Source organism: Corvus cornix, chromosome 8 (assembly GCF_000738735.6).
Source record: "Corvus cornix cornix isolate S_Up_H32 chromosome 8, ASM73873v5, whole genome shotgun sequence".
In the NCBI taxonomy this organism is placed as follows: Eukaryota; Metazoa; Chordata; class Aves; order Passeriformes; family Corvidae; genus Corvus; species Corvus cornix.
The window spans coordinates 25,308,507-25,326,623 of NC_046338.1; the positions used below are offsets into that span (position 1 = coordinate 25,308,507).

The following is an 18,117-nucleotide window of genomic DNA, read 5'->3' on the forward strand; positions in this document are numbered from 1 at the left end:
CAACTTTGATATATACAGGGGGCCTTCAACATAAAGCAACTTCAAACACTATTATTGTCTGACTATATTTTTAGTGACAGCAAGCAATAAATCTCCAGTAAGGCAGGGAGACAGAGTGACTTTCTGGATCAGGGAATTCCTCTGGAGGGTGGCAAAAAGAAGTTTTGTTACTAAGTGCTACTACTGGTCTTTACTAATGAGCTACTATCTAATGGTGAATGTAGTGGGTGAGAGATTGCCTCCATCCTGATGCAGGGTGAGAATATTTTCAAATCAAGAGAATACTGAATGGGGCAGAGAGTCTGTGTTCTGCCCAGCTCTCATGGCAACAGCTCTCCACCATAGGGTGATTTCTTCCAACAGGAGAATTTGAGGATTCTTCTAGACACACGTCCACTTCTGCTTCAACTCAGCCTCAAACCTTTTCCAGCCCAGAAGATCAGGCAATAAGAACAGATACAAAAGGCGATAGCTTACACAGACAGAGCTACATAATGTGTTTATATGACATAAACGTAAAGTAGAATGATTTTACCTACCATGTGGAGAATATATTCTTAAATTAATAGGAACTGAAGAAATGCCTTTGTTCATTCCTGTTACTCTGTCTGTTTCTACTTCAATTTCCTGACGAACTTCATCAAAATCAGTAAATTTCTTCCCTTTGCAGTGTAGAAATTCAGCATACTCTGTCAAGAATATCAATAACAACTCTGTATTTCACAGGTTTATTGACTTGAACACCAACTTTCAAGCCCCCAGCGTTTTTCAGATGTGTGGGCACAGAAGTACATCATCATGGCTATCAGGAAAGCATTATTATGACTGCACATATGAAAACCAGCCCTCAACAAGAAAGGCTCAGTTATAAAGTCAAGTTGACTGGATGACTTACAGCTCTTATCTTTAGCACATCATCTTCTGGAACAACGTGAAAGATTCAATTAGATGCCATTTACAGTAATAGAATAAGGAACAGATTAAGAATGACATTCTGTGTTTTCATCTGGTCTCATTTGCCTGTAATATATCACTAAATAAAAAAGTAATTCAAATTCTGTACCATGAAAGATTTTTAGCATTTGCTTCAAAAAATAACAGCCCATGTTACACATGAATTTAGTAAAGGAATTTTGCAAATTTTTGCAAGTTCATAATGAAAATAAAATCACTTAAAAACACACTAATGTTTTTAACACAACTTCTCATTTCCTAAAAGTCTCCTGTAGTCTAAATATAAATCACGTTTGCAAGTGTCTATAGAAATAGCTGTGATTTTGCTGAAATGGGAGAACACAACTAATTCCCAAGTCTTCAATACCATACAAATTGTGTTTAACTTAGAAGAACACTGACCAGGAATCAGACACAGATAACTTGCTAGACCCAAAGAACTTGACACTAAGTCCCTGTTTTGACTATTGAATCCAAATACTGATACTAATTATTCCAACCTTTTGGTTGCCTGCATAACCAAAAGCACATTCCAGGATTTTAAAACTGGAGTTTCTTCCTTCAAAGCAGAATACAAAAATTTGTCTACGTAGTGAGGCTGCAATCAGAAATAATGACATAAATAGTAATTACAGACACCAGCTCATATCCTGTCCCCAGCAGGTCTAAGCAGTAGGACTGGAGAAAGGCTGAAAAGAGCTGTGCATGTTCCAGTTTATTTCATCCTGCAATCAAGGTTTGATCTCAAAGTTCCCTTTAGATGCTTCTTTCCCAGAAAATGTTACTTGGTAACAAGCCCACGAAAACCAGTTCAAAGAGCTTGCTTGGTACTCCCAAGAACAGCAGCTAAGAACACCAGACCTGAGAATATGGATTAAAAGAGGACCTTATGTGTCAGTACTGAATCCTGTTCCCCAGAAGTCACTTTATTACTATTACTGGCAGAGTTGTTACAATCAAACAAACAAACAAATTACAATAGTTAAAGCAAACTGACAGTCAAAAAAGGACAGAAGGGAGGTGAAAACATCAAATACCCACCTGTCTGTGCTACAATACCATAATCCCTCCAGATTCAAAAAGGAGAAGGAACAGGGAAACTCACCCTTTGTTAAGACAAAAATACATCACTTATTTTAAAAACAAGAGAGCACCAAACAACCACCTTCTTTTATATCCTTTTTTTAGCTCCAACAGCAAAATGACAATGAATAGGAGCTTTGTTTCATTGTCCACTGTTTATTAAAAAAAACCCCAGGGAATATTCAAATATTTCAAAAAGAAAAATAATATGGTGCACAAAATAAAACATCTCAGTTGAGAATTTACATTTGTAAAATTTGTCATCTCAAGGTTGGAAAATAGCTACCTAATAAAAAAAGAGCTGACAAGTAGTTCATATTTTGTCCCCCTTCTTTATGCACTGCTCCTGGCACAAAACACACTGTATTCTTCTTAGTTGTTTTGGGTTTTCTTCCAGTGGTTCATCAGATTTTCTCAGAAAATTATTTCTAAATTCAGTAATTAATAGTTGGTGCCCAGCTGTAATCAGTTGACTGACTCAGCTGGTAGCCAAGGAAGCTTTTCTCTTTGTCCCACTTTACAGTCAGTAACAGAGTCACTATCTGACATGGCTTCAAAGTAATCCAAATAAAAATATTTGCTACTTTTTAGCTGGGTTAATATTATCTAAACTCCTTGATCTGTGGTGCCAGTAGTGCTGAAGGAATAAACTCCACAGTGGTTCATAACCTGTGGTGCCACACGCAGCCTACGGAATAAGAATTCCAATGGACAAGCAGCACTTTGTTCTGCTCCTTTCAGCCCTCAGTCTGTCCTTGGCAATGATGCCTTCAGCCAGACTGGATAAGCACATGCTTTAATGCAATCTTCACTTTCCAGCTTTCATACACAGAAGAATACTAAGAAAACATTTTATTTATGTTTTTGTGGGAATGGACACAAAGCCAGACAAGAAAAAGTGATCCTGCCTGATGTCTAGCTTTCAGACATGTATTTTTTGTACAAAACTGAAGTTACATTAAGAGAAAGAACAATTAGATACATAATTAAAAGTCTTTGCATGTAAAATACCTCTTTTTTTTCTCCAGACTCATTAAAAGTACCTTGGATAACATAGAATGAAAAGGCTACCATAGCATAGCTCCTTCAGTGCACCCACAAGTGATTAATTATCTCTTCGGTTCTGATTAAATTAGACAAATCATACAAACAAGTGATATGGGATCACATCTTTTAAAATGCTCCTTATTTTTCCTGTCAATTATATCTCCCTATGCCTTTATGATTTAATCTAGCACAATGTTATATTGTTATTAGAAATAAACAGCCTCTGCTGTTCTCAAACCTTTGAAATCATATAAACATCTGAGATATTTCATAAATTTGTCTCTAAGCTAAAGACAGCCAAGTGACAAGGATCAGCGCTTAGAAATGCGTAAGGGATGTTTTGGAAAACATCCTTGATCTGCATCAGGCTGAGCCCAAGACCTTACAAAGCCCAAAGACTTTACCCTGTACAGAATAATGTGTTACTAGAGGTCAGGAATTCACCAAAATCAAGACCTGGATTCAGAACTGCTCCCAAACTGATTTCAAGCAGATTTGCTTCAAGTTGGTGGCAGTAGCCAGTCTAGAATACTCAAAAGAGGTTGAAAGTGTTCCAAAAAGGTGGCTCATTAAATTGTAGGCCTATAGCAAACATTTTAAACATATGCAGCACAGGAGGAATACCTGCTATTACTGCATCTTCTACCTGCCAGCCCCTTAGGCAGATGTCACTCAAGCAACAACAGTCTTTTTAACTTCAACGAAGCATCTCACAAAGCCGCAGAACTCTTTCCAAAAGAGTGATTTCAAGAGGGTGTTTTAAAAACGTGCAAATAAACATCATCAGCCAAAGTACTTCACCTTTTCTTTGATGATGGACAGCTTTTTCTGAACAAAGTAAATGCAGTTAAGTGAATCTGGACCATAGCAAATCATTCAATGGTGCTTCCTTAAAAAGAGAGGAAGTATCAAAAGCCCATGTTGTCCTACCCAATCTACAAGCCCTCTCTACTTTGCCATTTCTGTAGCTTTGCTAACAAGCTGAAGATGAAATACTCAAAACTGAGGTATTCCACTTCTAACCTTGAAGAAGAAAGGCTACAAGACATACCTTGGTATTTCCTGAAGACAAAACAGAAAATCCCGACAATGCAGAGAATTGCAAGAATATCATAGCAGAAGATATTAAACATGGAAAACAGTGCAGATCTGATGAAAGTGACTACCATAGAATATCAGGTCATGGTCTTAGGAGCCAGTGAAATGGTTCATTTAGAAGGGTAATCACTCATACCAGAAGAGGAAAAGCATTCTTTTGGATGCAATAATCTTCTGTAAAAGTGTTTGTTTGTAGAAGAAATTTCTCTCTGTTCTTTCAACCTTTTCCTATGGATGATGCTTTCAGCAGTTCCAATCCCTCAAAAGCCCTCTTCCAGGCATTTTTCCTAAATTTACAGAGGCAGAGCTCTCACCAGAGCTCTCTCCTTCCCAGGACTGAGAAAAAGCAGAACAACCTTGTAAGATGGCATTTCTGTGATGCATCTTGTACGATGTTTACTTCTGTATTTTACAACAGCACAATATCAATGAACCATGCTCTGTCAGATATTCACTGTGGGCACCAGGTCCTTTTCTGAAAACCAACTGTCTCCTCAAATACCAGCCTTTCAGTACAGAAAAAAACCCATAACCCAGCTGAAGAAATTCAGCTTTGGGAATATTTCTTTTATTTTGCAAGCAATTTGAATTGCAATTTTGCCCTCCAGTATCTTTCACATTCTCACTTGTATTTGCCAAACACCAGCTTAATAAACACACTGTCATCCTATCAGTAATACAAAATACTGAACATGACCGGAGGGGTGTCCCTTCCAGTCTGTAAACAACTGTGCATCCATCTTACAGGAGTCCTTGCTAAATCATGTTTCCCAAGATTGCTTATGATATTTTAAATAAAAGGAAGATAATATAAAAACCTTTCCTGTACCCAAGATAAGACACCCACCACATCTTAATTTACAGGCCTGCTACCCTGTAATAAAAAAATGTATTGCACTGATGTGACAGGGTTATTTTCCTTGATGGGTTTGTGTTGGCTGCTGTTCATCTCAAATACCTTTCAGATTGTTAGTCAATAACTACTTACAGATTCCTTTCTCCCAAAAGTGAACTTTGACTGATGCTTCTGTCACTTTCCTTTACTATCTTTATGAAGATGGGCTTATATAGAGCCATTTTCCAATCTTAATGAGGGGATTCCATCTTTCCTAACATCACTGAATATCAATCTGGGATCAAGGAAACAAAAGGATCCAGGCAAAACCACTTGTAAAACCAAGTATTTGTGGGTACCATTAATTTGTCCCAACATGAGCTGAAGTTCATACCCCATTTTGAGGGTCCTGATGGGACAAGTGTCTGAGCCCTCCAAGCCATGCTGCCAGACCTCAGCAGTCCCTGGGGATTAGCTCAGATTACCAGTACAGACAGCAATAATTTGGAGATCTGCAGGTGCAAAGGAACATCTGCACCTTAACACTAAGCTTAAATTCAGGTTTCAAACCAGCAGTACTGTCCCTCTTCCAGGATATCAGTCCTGTTTGGGTGATGAGCCTTTCGTTGTCTCAGGAAGGGGTCACCCATTATTACCAGCTTTTCCCCATGCTGGTGTCACTCTTTAGCTTTGGGGTACGCACCTCAGTAATTTTACTAATCTCTCCAGCATCCCTGTTCATCACCTGAATGAGAGATCCAGGAAATGGCAGTCACTGTCTGCCTTTCCTCTCTGAAAAGTGCCCATTCTCTTCCCTGCTATTGGCACCACGGCATTTTTCTAGATCTTGTCCCTGAAGACCTCCAAATGCCTCCCAGCTGATGAAGTCTCTAAGATCACTTCTGTTAGCTGAAATAACCAGTCTAAATTTATATTTCATTTTCTGTTAGAGGATTGTTTTTGCCACCAGATGGCAACAGAAGATGGCTATGCTTGAGGAATAGTCTTGCAATACATGAAATCTGGATTGAAGCTCAATCATTTCAATAGAAAAGAGCATCTGCAAGACTTCAGAAAAAAACAGAATGTCTTTTGAACCTTATGATTTACTTTCCACTTCGTATTCTAATTAACAGAACTCCAACAAATGTGGGTATTGTACACATGACTCATTCATCTAAAAAATGTCCACCTCAATAATGATTTTCAAAATCTGTTAATCTGTTGAAGCAAGAAGAAAATTTGAAATTCCTCCAAAAAAATCAAAGAGAAAAATAACTCTCGTAGAGCAAGGATATTTAACACAATAATAACAAATAATAGGATTTATACAGCAGGCAATGTATTTTTAACAAAGAGAAGACCTACTAAAAAGGCTTCACACATTTTTGTTGCCACTGCTGTTCAAAAAAAAGTACTGCCTAATCTCAAAGAATCTAGTCATTATCTCACCTGCACAGGCAGAAGAAGGCACAGCAAGAACAGATTGCCTAAGGTTATACAGAATGTGTGGCAGCAGAAGGAAAAAAATAAACCACACACAAAACCCACAACAAAATGAACAAAAACAAACAAAAAACCAAAAAAACCACCAACCCATCTCTCAAGATCTCAGAAATTTCAAGTTGTTATCTTCCCAAAGCTTACTCAGCAGCACCACTTAAAATATCTATTAACTGCAACAAAAACTAATCTTACTGCTGTATTAGATCAAAAAAAACACCAAACTAAGAACCACGCTCAAAGTTGTGAAACCGAAACTTCGAATGTTGAAGAAGTAAGTTTTAATGTAAAAATTAAGGAATACCAGTGCAAAGGAAGAAAAACCCACCACTTCACAAGCTCACTCAAAATTCTCATCCCAGGTCAGCTGTGCACCAACACTTGCATCCTAAAGACACATAGAGAAAAATCCTTCTAAAAGACATAACGCATTCCTGCTCCAGGAAAGCAATCATGAATAAGAAACAGAGAGACAAGCATTCTACACACACTGGGAACTGCTGAAATACCACAACACTGCAGCATTTTAAACCAATGCTGCCTGGTGAGAAAGCATCCTGGAGCTCCCTGGATCTTACACAGCAGCAGTCAAATACTGAAAGAACCAGCATATTCTTCTGCCTGAATATAGACATCAAAGTCTCACAAAATAAACTGCCCTCACATCCCATGTCTCACCCAGGAAAAGAGCAGGTGGAATTCCTCCCATGCCCATCCTCTGAATAGGCTATCTATCCCAGCTCTCTTGCCCACCTTGTTAAACCTGAAGGTGGCCATCAGGCAGGTTCCCAGCTGACAGCACCCTGCCCACACCTGAGCCTTCTAAAACTCACTAAACTGCACCTTCCCAGGTGGGACTAAATATTCCCTACTCTGACCTCCTTCAGAGACTGGGAACAACAGAGAACAACCCACTGTCCTTCAGAGGACTCAAAATTCTTTTTAACATCCATATTTTGACTTATTCTATGCTACTCGGTATTTCTCACATTATCAAACTCAGAGAAAAATACTCAAAAACTATTAAAGACTGACTTGTCGATTGCAATATTGAATTTAAAACTTTGTATTTGCCTTCAATATTTCAGCAGAGTACAGTATCTGCATTGGATGTGAAGTGCAAATGCCATGAAACCATTTAGGAATTGTACTAGTACCACCAAAACATGTCAGTGACTAAAGGAGGTCAACAGGTCACTGCAAAATAGCTTTGTACAAACTACAGAGAACTTTTAAAATAGGCAAACAAAATTCTAAAAATATATATACGCCACATCTCTCATGAGACACATTTCTTACGATTCAATTGTTTAATGTTACCCCTTGCAGGGGTAACAGCTCTTTACCCAGATGTGTCAGATCTCTCAGATGTTGGAGGGTCCCCGATAACTCCTCACAACCAGTTCCTGCTGCACCCCCTTCCATGCCATGTCCGACCCTAATAATGGATGGTCAAAGCTTTCTCTTTTTGTTCAGTTTGATGTGCACAAATGTCTCCTCTGCTCATTTTCATCCCTTAGTGCAATGACTCAAAGTTAAATGAAGCTTTAACCACCTGTTCTCAGCCAGTTCCAAAATGCTGCTGAAGTATCTTGTAGTCATCTGTACATGCCTGTATAGAAAGTGCCCCCTCTTTCCCAAGAAATACTCCAAGATTAAGAATAGTTACTTTTAAGAGTCAAGCAAAATCCTAGGATTAAAAATTAGTTTTGTTTACTACAGCAACAAGAAGCTGATACAGCCCTCTAATTATTCTGTACCATTTTAGGTAATTATGGGCTTCACAGAAATCAGTCCAGCATCTGCTTCCTGTAAAAGAACACTGTGCTTCTCTAAGGAGTTTTCTTTATTTTCTTTTCTTAAAATTAGTTCACAAAGATAAAGGTGACTTAAAAGATAAAGTTACTTGGAATTTCACCACCAAAAACAACAACAGTGGAACGAAGTTTAAAGAAAGTAACAAAATTAAATTAAAGCATGCATTTTAAGGATCTTGGCATTTAATTCCAAACAAGAAATACACAGCATTTCCCAAAGGGAGAAATACGCCTTGACATCCAGGAAACACACAATTAGGCTGAAGCTCAGTTCTCTGGAATTTTTAAGGTTTTTGTTGTGTTATTTAAGTTATAATGAAGAACAAGCTTTCAGCAGAGAAGGTACCTATATGAAACCTAGAGACCTACCTAAAGCCAATAATACTTCAGGAACATACTAATGAGGAAAATACCAGATAAAGGGAAGCCCTTTCAGTCCCCTTTAACCAAGGGACAATGATGATTTTACAAAAGAGGTCAACACAGACCAGTCAGGGTAAGTTTAGGATGGGTGTCCATGAATAAGTATTTAACCACTTGAGGTCAGAGTGTAAGTGCTCACTTACTAACACATCCTCTCAGTTCAGTCATTTTGTTAGGATTGCCAGCCCAAAGCTCAATGCTATTCTTTCTTCTGCTCTTGCATGGTGCCAGAAAAGTCGGATGAAGACTTTCCACAGCTAAGCCTTATTCATGCATTTCTGCATCATCTGTCAGAGGCCAAAAGCCAGATATGCAGAAATGGCAAGTGTTCATTTCTCCAACTAAAACAAACGTTAGTATTTAATAGATATAAAGCACTGTAAGTGTATTACACACTTATACACTAAAGTTTCTAAGCTGAGCATGCAGAAATACTGAATTCTATTCTCTTCTACAGCACAAACACCATGGAAAATTTCATAGAGGCACTGAAAGTATGACTGTGTTTTAAAAGCAATAATTCAGAAAAAACCCTGAAGCCCAGGCAGACTGCAGTCTACCTTCCTGTTGAACAAAGCAAAGACCTTCAGGAAAAAAATATACACAAAAACTTAATTACACGTCACACACAGGGACAGGCTACAGTTTCACAGGCAGCTGTAATTTCATTTCTTCCCCAGTTTCATCATGGTCCATAATTCAAAGACTACTTTTTGGTTTTCAGTGCTGGTTTGGATGTTATTTCATTTCATTTTTACTATTTCAAGCAGAAGTAAACAGCAAACCAGTGATTTTTGTTGCTTACATTGGTTTAGAAGTAGTTTGGAAGTAACAACAATAAAAATTGGAATGATGGTGAACCATAGCTGCTTTTATGTATGCCAGGGAACTGAGCTACACCACAGCAGTTCAAGTGCTTCATGGAAGAGTAGAGAGTGGTGAATTCTGATAAAAGATCTCAATATATCCCACAGCTTAGTGGTACACCCAAAAATATTGATATTTTTGACCAGACAAATACATAGAAACCTTGTTTTCCCCCAATCCACCTTCTGCTCTACTTAGTGCAATGAGCCCAACCAAAAAAGACAAGTTATGAAAACAGGCTGTGTGGAATCAAATCTGTGTGCACTGGAGCAATAGTTAAAGGTGGAAGTGCAGCAATTTTGATGTGTTAACTAATACAACTGCAAAGCTCATTAAGAAATGAATAAATCAAAGCCAATTTCCAAAGCATATTGCATGTAATGATGTTTCTCCACTGCTTCGAGTCTGATCTTGGATTCAATTCACCACGTGCTCCAGGATTTAGATGTTACCATTTCCCCAGACAGGACAATGAGATGAGTTGGTCCTGAGCATACAGTTTTGAAGCAGCAGGCCTTTGTTGCAGACAGTCTAGTGGCATCTTTCTTCACATTGCTGATGTGTTCTTAGAAAAGTTTTTTCTCCTGCTGAAGTACATCAGCACTTTGTCCAGGCATTGACCCAAAAAGAGGAGGAGATTACCTGTTTTAGCAGTGATGAGTTGCAGGACCAATGGTCGTCTTGTCACAATTCCAGAACCTCGTGGAAGAAAATCCCTAGAAACATTAAAAAAAATAGTTACTAGCCAGAAAGTAATGTGCAGTTACATAAGATATTGGATTAATTTGGAACCTCCTATGCATGAAAATGGAAAGTTGGTGTGGACAGATTTATATCAAATACTCCTATAAAGTAGGGCTGTTAACTTTGGTTCAAGATAGTAGTAGGTCATTACATATTAGACAAATGTGTATTAAAACTAAATTACTGTCTCAGGGCATTACCAAGCCTCTTCAAGACCATCACATATAACATCTAATTTTGCATAGCAGGAGTACCTGAAGCCATGCCCAAATTTACCAGGCCCTCTAAAATGATTCTGTCATCACTGTACACTTGATTTGAAGAGGATCTGGACATAAGAATACACTACAAACACACCACACCAAAGCTCTGGACAAACTAAACTGTCAGCACACTGTCACACACCTACTCTCTCACACACTTCTGCCAGCTCAAATCCCCAAATAACTTTTCCAGTAACACATCTACCCAGAAGTTTTTGAGTGAAAGCTGAGCACCAGAAGTCCTGTGGGACAGAGGGAGAGAGTATCCTTAGACCAGAAAACAAGCAAGGAAACAAAGACACCAGCTCTATCATATCATTATGCATCCCCATGATCCGTTCCGTGTCTCTAAAAAAAGGGAGACTCCTTATGCAACTGAAAAGAAAGAAATCTAAAAAAAAGTAACAGACATTTTTCTCAGGGTCTTCCCCAGTTGCCATACCCATTAAAAATTTAAAAACTATGAGATGAGGTTCAGTGAGAGGCTTTGGAGAGTATTTGCTTCAAATAAGCATCTCCAGAGGAATAAAATTCAGGGGTAAACAGAGTTGCACAATCAGTGTAAGCTCATCAAAATCCCCTCATTTTTCCTGCCTTACAAGGGATGTTAAGTTACTCGCTTGCCTGCCTTAGCAGCACTGCTAACTCACCTCTCTGGCTCAGGTGAAAAGCAATGCAGCAAAGGATTAGGGCAGGAGTTTTCAGTCAAATGGCAGAGATGATCTGGGTGACTGTTGTTATTCACCTAAGTGCCTGTACAAACGTGAGGCAGGAATGTGCAGTGTCTTTGGGAGGGATGGGGAGAAGGACAAGAGTCAAAGGAACAAACTATAGTCCTGTCAGCCCTTTAGACAGAACTGCTAAGATAGGTCTGCTCAAGCCACTTAAGAAATCACCTCTTGCCTATAACCACTGAGTATCTTCATACTGACCTTGCACTACTTAATGGAAGCCTGACTTTTGCAGCCCCTTTAAAGGCAGCACACAAACCTGCATAGTTTAAAGCAGGCCTTGAGCGTACATCTATGAAAAATAAACCACACTAATATTCAGGATATTATTTGTGCAAATCAGATAATACTAGGTCTGAGCAGTCCCAGGCCAAGACAGGCTCAGGAACGCTACAGCGAACCTCTTTCCACAAGCACCAACAAGGTAACAAGACTTCGGCAGAAGAGAAACACAGTAACTCCACCTGTGATATGAGCACTGGATGTTTCCTTCCCAACCTAACATTTAGATATTTAAAAAAAAAAAAAAAAAAAGCAAGCAGTTCTAAGGCTCTGAGGAACAAGACTAGCTGTCAGTTGTGCCCTGCACCACTTGAGAACTCCCCAGCATTTTGAACAAAACAGTGTTAATTTCTAGCTGAATTGTGTTTCCCTTTCTCAGTACCTGTTAATGCATGCTTACAGTGTGATTACTCTGCAAACCAAAGCACACCATGAAAGGGGAGGCTGTTCAAACAAGCTAGCTCATTAACTTCCCTACTCAAACACAGACCTGCAGGCAGAAGTACAATTAATTAGGAATTCAAGTAATCTCTAAAACAAAGGTACTGCAAAAACATCAGGTGTACTGATTTAATCCGCTATGATGCTTTATAACAGTTGAGACAGCAACAGGAAACAGGAATTAGGTTAAAGAGATGCCAAAGGCCCTCAAATAGGTCTATCATAATTTCAGTATCTACTAATGGAGAGAGAGCTGCCCCTCAATGAACATCTACTGATATTTTCTCATGGGGAAACAGAGAAAACAGTAATGGGAACACGGTCATTCTTCTGTATGCACTGAAACAACAGTAGCCCACGACGTAGCAAATGCCTATTAAGATTACAGTTTCATACACTGGTTTTCAAGCATTTAATACCTGTTTTTAAAAAAATACTTTTCTTTTTTCATTAAGAAGCTAAAATGACTTGCCACTCAGGACAAAGTGTTCACCCAAACCAGTGTCCTCTACAGCACCACAGGAGACAGGAAAATCCTTCAGGGAGTCAAAGGCTGAAAAGATTTATTGATTTTCTGCTTCAGACTAAGCACATTCAGCAATAAAGAACATTGCATTAATGCAGCTCCCAGTGTATACAACGCTGACCTTTCCTTAACAGCAAAATTACAAAGAAAGGTAAGACAACAATTTTCCTTCAGCACGTCCTCTTAACATGCCCAAAAGCAATGGCATTCTTTAACCCTGTCTAATGAGCTGAACTATCTTCTGTTCAAGCAAACATCAGCAGAGAGAGGTTCCTGCTTGGTGAGAGGGAGAGCTGTGTTGATCACATAACCAACTAAACAGTGCAGCAGCAGGACATAAAACTTCTGCTACAAATGCACAGTTTGAAGAGGGAAACATCGAAAAATGAAGGTAATGGGGTTCACAGCAAGAGTTCAGGAGAAAATTCCCCCCCACCACTTAACCACTGAATGGGTGCTTTACCTCTATGAAAGAGACACTGACGTCAACCTGCCCACAAGGATAGGGGATTTTTTTTTTTAACATTTGAAATTTCAGCTTCAGCCACAAGGCAACGACACCTGTGTGCATTCTCTGTACAGCTCAAATCAGATGTTACACATAAATCCATGAACTCTACTTCCAGATAAAAAAGCAAATTTTTAACCACACACAGAAATGTAAATCAAATCTGAAACATAGCTTGCACTGCTTTAGGAAGCAACATAGTAGCACACTATAATTTGACAGTAACAGACTCTGATATCCACAGGACAGGATGCAGGTCCTCTTCCCCTCCCCTTGGAACAGAAAACATTCTCTAAAGAGTTTGTTAGTGGTGCTGAACAAAACCCCTCTGTATTAGAAATGGCCCCACAGCTTATACAAGTAGCAGCAGCAAGAAATACAACAGGAATGAACAGAGGCAAGTCTCAAAGGTTCCTTCTGACCAAAAGGACAGTGCCCCTCCGTATCCTGATGGCACACCCTAACATTCTTCTAAGGACAGACTTGAGAGAGCTGCTATCCACACCTTTTGGTTAGCATGTACACATTTGTTTGGTGAGAGTTGGGAGAAAAAATTCACATCAGAGTTGAAACATATGCAAAGAAATCCATCTAGGAAAATTTTCATGCCTGAGAATGTGTGCTCAAAGACACCAACAAGGGGGAGAAAAGGCTGTTTTTGTGGTGGGGGGAGTGAACCTGGGATCACCTGTGTGCACAACTTGCAGGACCACTTAACAATGATGAGGTGCAGGAACGAAGAAACACATTCTGCAAGAATAAAGCTGGGAATGAAAGCCCTGCTCCTTTAAGAGACATTCATCCTGCATTAGGATTCCAACTACTTTTACATCTTTACTCTCAGAGCATTTTCAGCACAAAGCGCTGTGCTGACAGCAGCTGTACCGGCTCAGCAGCAATGCTGCAGTGACAGGACAGTCCATCAGCAAGGCCTGGCCAGTGCTGAATATACCAAATGCAAATAAGAGGCAAACAGCCAGGTCTGCCAAGACATCCCTTCAGGAACTCATCAATCTTAGAATGCACTCAGCTGTAAGAATATCATTAAATACTTTCAAGAGCAAAATATTTTCAGGGCCAAAAAATTTTTACCCTATAAAATTACTCATGTCTTACAGCACAACACAAGCTGTGTTGTCTTCACTCTCTAGTACTGCTCATTTCCAGTATCAGAGATCTGGACAAGTGTATCTACGAAGTCTGGTGCCTAGTGCTTGTTTAATGCATAAAGGAACAGACAATAGTTTGAATTTGACTTGCTAAAACCCAGGTCTCAAACTGATGCCACGGGATGGTGAAACAAGTTTTCAAGGGCCATACCAACACTTCAGCAGTTTACAATAATAAGCCAGTTTGGGCTTTAAGGTGAAAAAGTAATTAGACAACTCATTAATTGAAGAGTCTCATGGAAGGGATGGAAGTTTCAGGAAGGGCAGAAACTGTAGTGAAATGCTGAAAAGCAAACTAGGCAGGGGGCTCCTGCAGTGAGGTGGTCTCATTATAATGAAGGACTGCAGCTTACAAAGAAAAAAAACACATCAAACAAATAAAACATAAACATAATGTGTTCCGGGGGGATTTCCAGGTAGAGTATAAGAGTTTCCATTTAGGAGATCTCTAACACACTAACAGCATTTATTACGGGGAAAAAAAAAAAAAAGACAAAACAAAAGAATCCCCAGTTTGTGTGAAGTGATGATGCATCACCCCTTAAAACTTATTTGTAGTTTCAAAAGAGTAACTTAAATTTGTTTTTCTTTGCCAGTATAGGACTGAGAAACGTTCTGTGCTTTGATCAGTTACATGGTGAGTATCACACAGGATAAATGGCAACTAATTTACATTAATAGCAATATAATTAATTCATACAAAACAGGGGGAATCCAGGAAATCAAATAACCAATGAAAATGCCAATGATTACACAGTAATTGCATTAATTAAAGAGCTATGAACAATTCAAATCGATAGTGATGAATCGTTTAAAAAAATCAGAATTGCCGCCAAAGAAAAAGCCTCCACATTTTTCAGAAAGGGTAGAAACATGCCAGGCTCAGGGCAAGAGCCAGAGTTCTCTTACAGAAAAACAGAAATTACCCATCTATTTCATTCTGCCAAACAACATTAGCAATGTTACAAAAGTTCTCCCACTAACACAAAGTCCATCCCAAGACCCTAAATTTCCCTCAAATGCAGAAAGGCCATGATCCACCAGCAGCTAATATAAACAACAGTGCATTGGTAGCACTCCCCACAGGCTTTCATTCCCAAGTTTTGCCAAGGAATGCACATAGCTTTAATTGCAATAGAAAGCAATTACGCCCAAAGTCAAAAGTTTTCCCGGGCCTTTTTCCAACAGTGTTTATTGTTTTATACAACTCCAGCCTGGCACACCAGGAGCACTTGTGGCCCATATTAGCAGTTGAATGGCCATATCTGTGTGAAAGACCACACGGTTTCACAGGAACACTGACACATGTCCATACAGTATCTCCAAGTTCTGTGGAAAACACACGCAAGTACTCAACAAGCTTTCATTTTTCTTCCATTTCTCATAATTAGCCTCAAAGCAAAGTGCTAAAAAAACTCAAGAAACAGAAAAAAGCATGGTCCAGTGTAAGCCTAAGGAAGGGAAGCATGAAACATTTCTAACTTCTTTCATCAGGTTTTAAAAACCCATATACCAAACCCAGCTAATTAATAACTGGAGAACTCTTAATGCTAAAAATATACATCTGCAGACCTATTTTGCAGATGTGTTCATTCTATCTCACCTGCTCCTGTGCTCACCAATGCCTCAGAGGACCCAGCAGCAGATTCTTCACTCGCTTTTAATTCATTACAAAGCCAGGTATGTCCAAGAGATAGGAAATGTACTTTGCATTTATGCAGAGGCCTTCTTAGGAATTAAGTCCATGAGATTTGTCATCACTGACACAAGACACCACTGTATTTATTCTTAGTGGCTTTGGAAGCACATATTGTCTACCCTTCAAGTGACAGTACAAAGATAACCCTAGGACATGTTTTCAAGAAGTCTCAAAAGCCTTGAGGCACTACCTCAGCTGTGCTTTGACGTTCTCAACCATGTGCCTTTTTTTAATTCCATAACACAGTAGTGTTTCTACATGACACTGATATTTGGCCATCTATGTTGCTCCTCATCAGCTCCAAGTACAGAGAGCAGTTCTTATTGTCAGCCACCACTTGATCCCTCACCTCCTTTCATTAGTTACAGAAGAGTAAATGGTTTTTGTTTTGGCACAATGTCTGTCAAATCAAGAGTCTTCCACAGCTTTGTTCAACACCTGTAAAACCTTGGCCTAATATAATGGGCCTTACAGGAAGATATACAAGACAATTAATCTGCTTTATTGAAGACCAATGATACTTATCTTAATAAGGCCTACCAGGCATGCTAAATGCACTTCAGAGGCTGTGGATTTTTAGTGATCTCAGATATATCAGCTCCTAAGGCTCTGTACCAATCTTTCTGGTGTTTTTTTGGAAACCACCCAGCATAGATGGCTGGTGCTTAGTTCATGTTTGGTCTCAGTTTGCAGCAACCGTTCTTTCAAGGTAAATCTTCCTTCAACTGATGAATGATTTTAATTAATTTCCTCAATCAAGCACAGTCTAATACCCAGGAGCAGTAACTACACATTGCAGCCCATGCAATGTGTCCAGGTCTTCAGGGGCAAGAAACAGAGTATCCAGACACCTCAGGGCTGTCAACTCTCTCTTCCTCTCAAGCAGGGTACATAAACGTGGTGGTTTTGAGAAGCTGTTTTCCAACCCATCAATGTCCTTCACCACCACTGCTGAACTACTGGACCTCAACAGCAAAGCAGGGACACCGCAACTATCCTATCCATCACTTTCAAGTAAGAACACAGGCTGAATTAAGAAAAATAAAAATTAAAGTGTTGAAAATCTTACACAGCACTACAGCTAGCAGCCTAAAATGTCTCTTTGGGTCTCTTTTCCCCCACTCCTTTATGGAATTGAGACCAACTATAAAAAAACCCAGGGAGCAATGGTAAAAAAAAAAAGTCTACCCAAAAAGACCCAACTATGTGAATATCTGAGTGTTGATTCTAAATGTGACAAAAAAAGTATTTTTGAAGTCTTTGAAAAACTTCAAATAAGCTGGCAAGGGATTCCAGTCACACTAGCTGGGCACCTCCATAACAAATATAGTCAATGGCAGTGCTTAGGCACCACTAAGGTGAGAAAGGAAAGCTTGAGGTTTCCTCTTCATGCAGAAGATTGGAGAGAGAGCAGGCTTAGGAATCCCTGTCATTATATTTCTCTTGGACTGGAAGAAGCTTTCTGTAAGTAACAGCAGCATTTCTGCCCAACAAGCTGCCAGAAGTTATTACACCTCCCCCATTAGGCACTATAGGGTTATGAGAAAATTAGTGTCAGAAATTACTCTGGTCCCAGTGGTAAAGTCTTCCATTAAACATAGTTGGAACCAACAGGTTCTCCAAAGTAGGGACATTTGAACTCAAGTCTAAGAAGGCACAGACCTTCTTAGACCAAGTTTAATGCTGTATTTTAACAACAGTGACAGTACCCCACATCACATTTCCACACAGAAAAAGGCAAGCCTGTTCACTGACTCAAGGAAAGAAAATGCACTTCCTAGTATTCAAAAAAATGTCTTTTACATGATAGAAAGTTTTAGAATCTCAGTAATGCTTACAGGACTGCAAACTTGCCATACACAGGCATGAAAACCTGCCAGGCAAAAGCTCAGGAGTATTAGATGAACAGTGCTCTGTTTGCAGTGACTGTGCTGGGCTGCGGGCTCACTGGATGAACAGAGCAGGGAGCTGCCAATGTGCAGGCTCATGGGCAAGGCACGGTATGCATGATGCATCTGTCCTCCCTGGCAGCCAGCCAACACTTTGCTGCATCATCCTAATTCCATTTGTGAAAATGCCCTTTTTCCTTTTTCCCTTTTAAGATTTTACAAAAGCTTCTGCTATTTC

At 39.4% G+C, this 18,117-nt stretch overlaps 1 protein-coding gene across 14 annotated transcripts in view; it reads right to left on the reverse strand.

Moving 5' to 3' along the window:
- DNM3 (dynamin 3) overlaps positions 1-18,117 on the reverse strand; it is a 173,445-nt gene that overhangs the window by 146,513 nt on the left and 8,815 nt on the right. For all 14 annotated transcript variants that reach the window (XM_039556361.1, XM_039556359.1, XM_039556356.1 and 11 more), the window contains exons 2-3: positions 10,270-10,343; positions 540-689 (exon numbers count right to left, since the gene is read on the reverse strand). In XM_039556361.1, coding sequence (XP_039412295.1) covers positions 540-689; positions 10,270-10,343 — 224 coding nt within the window. The remainder of the gene's footprint in view (positions 1-539; positions 690-10,269; positions 10,344-18,117) is intronic.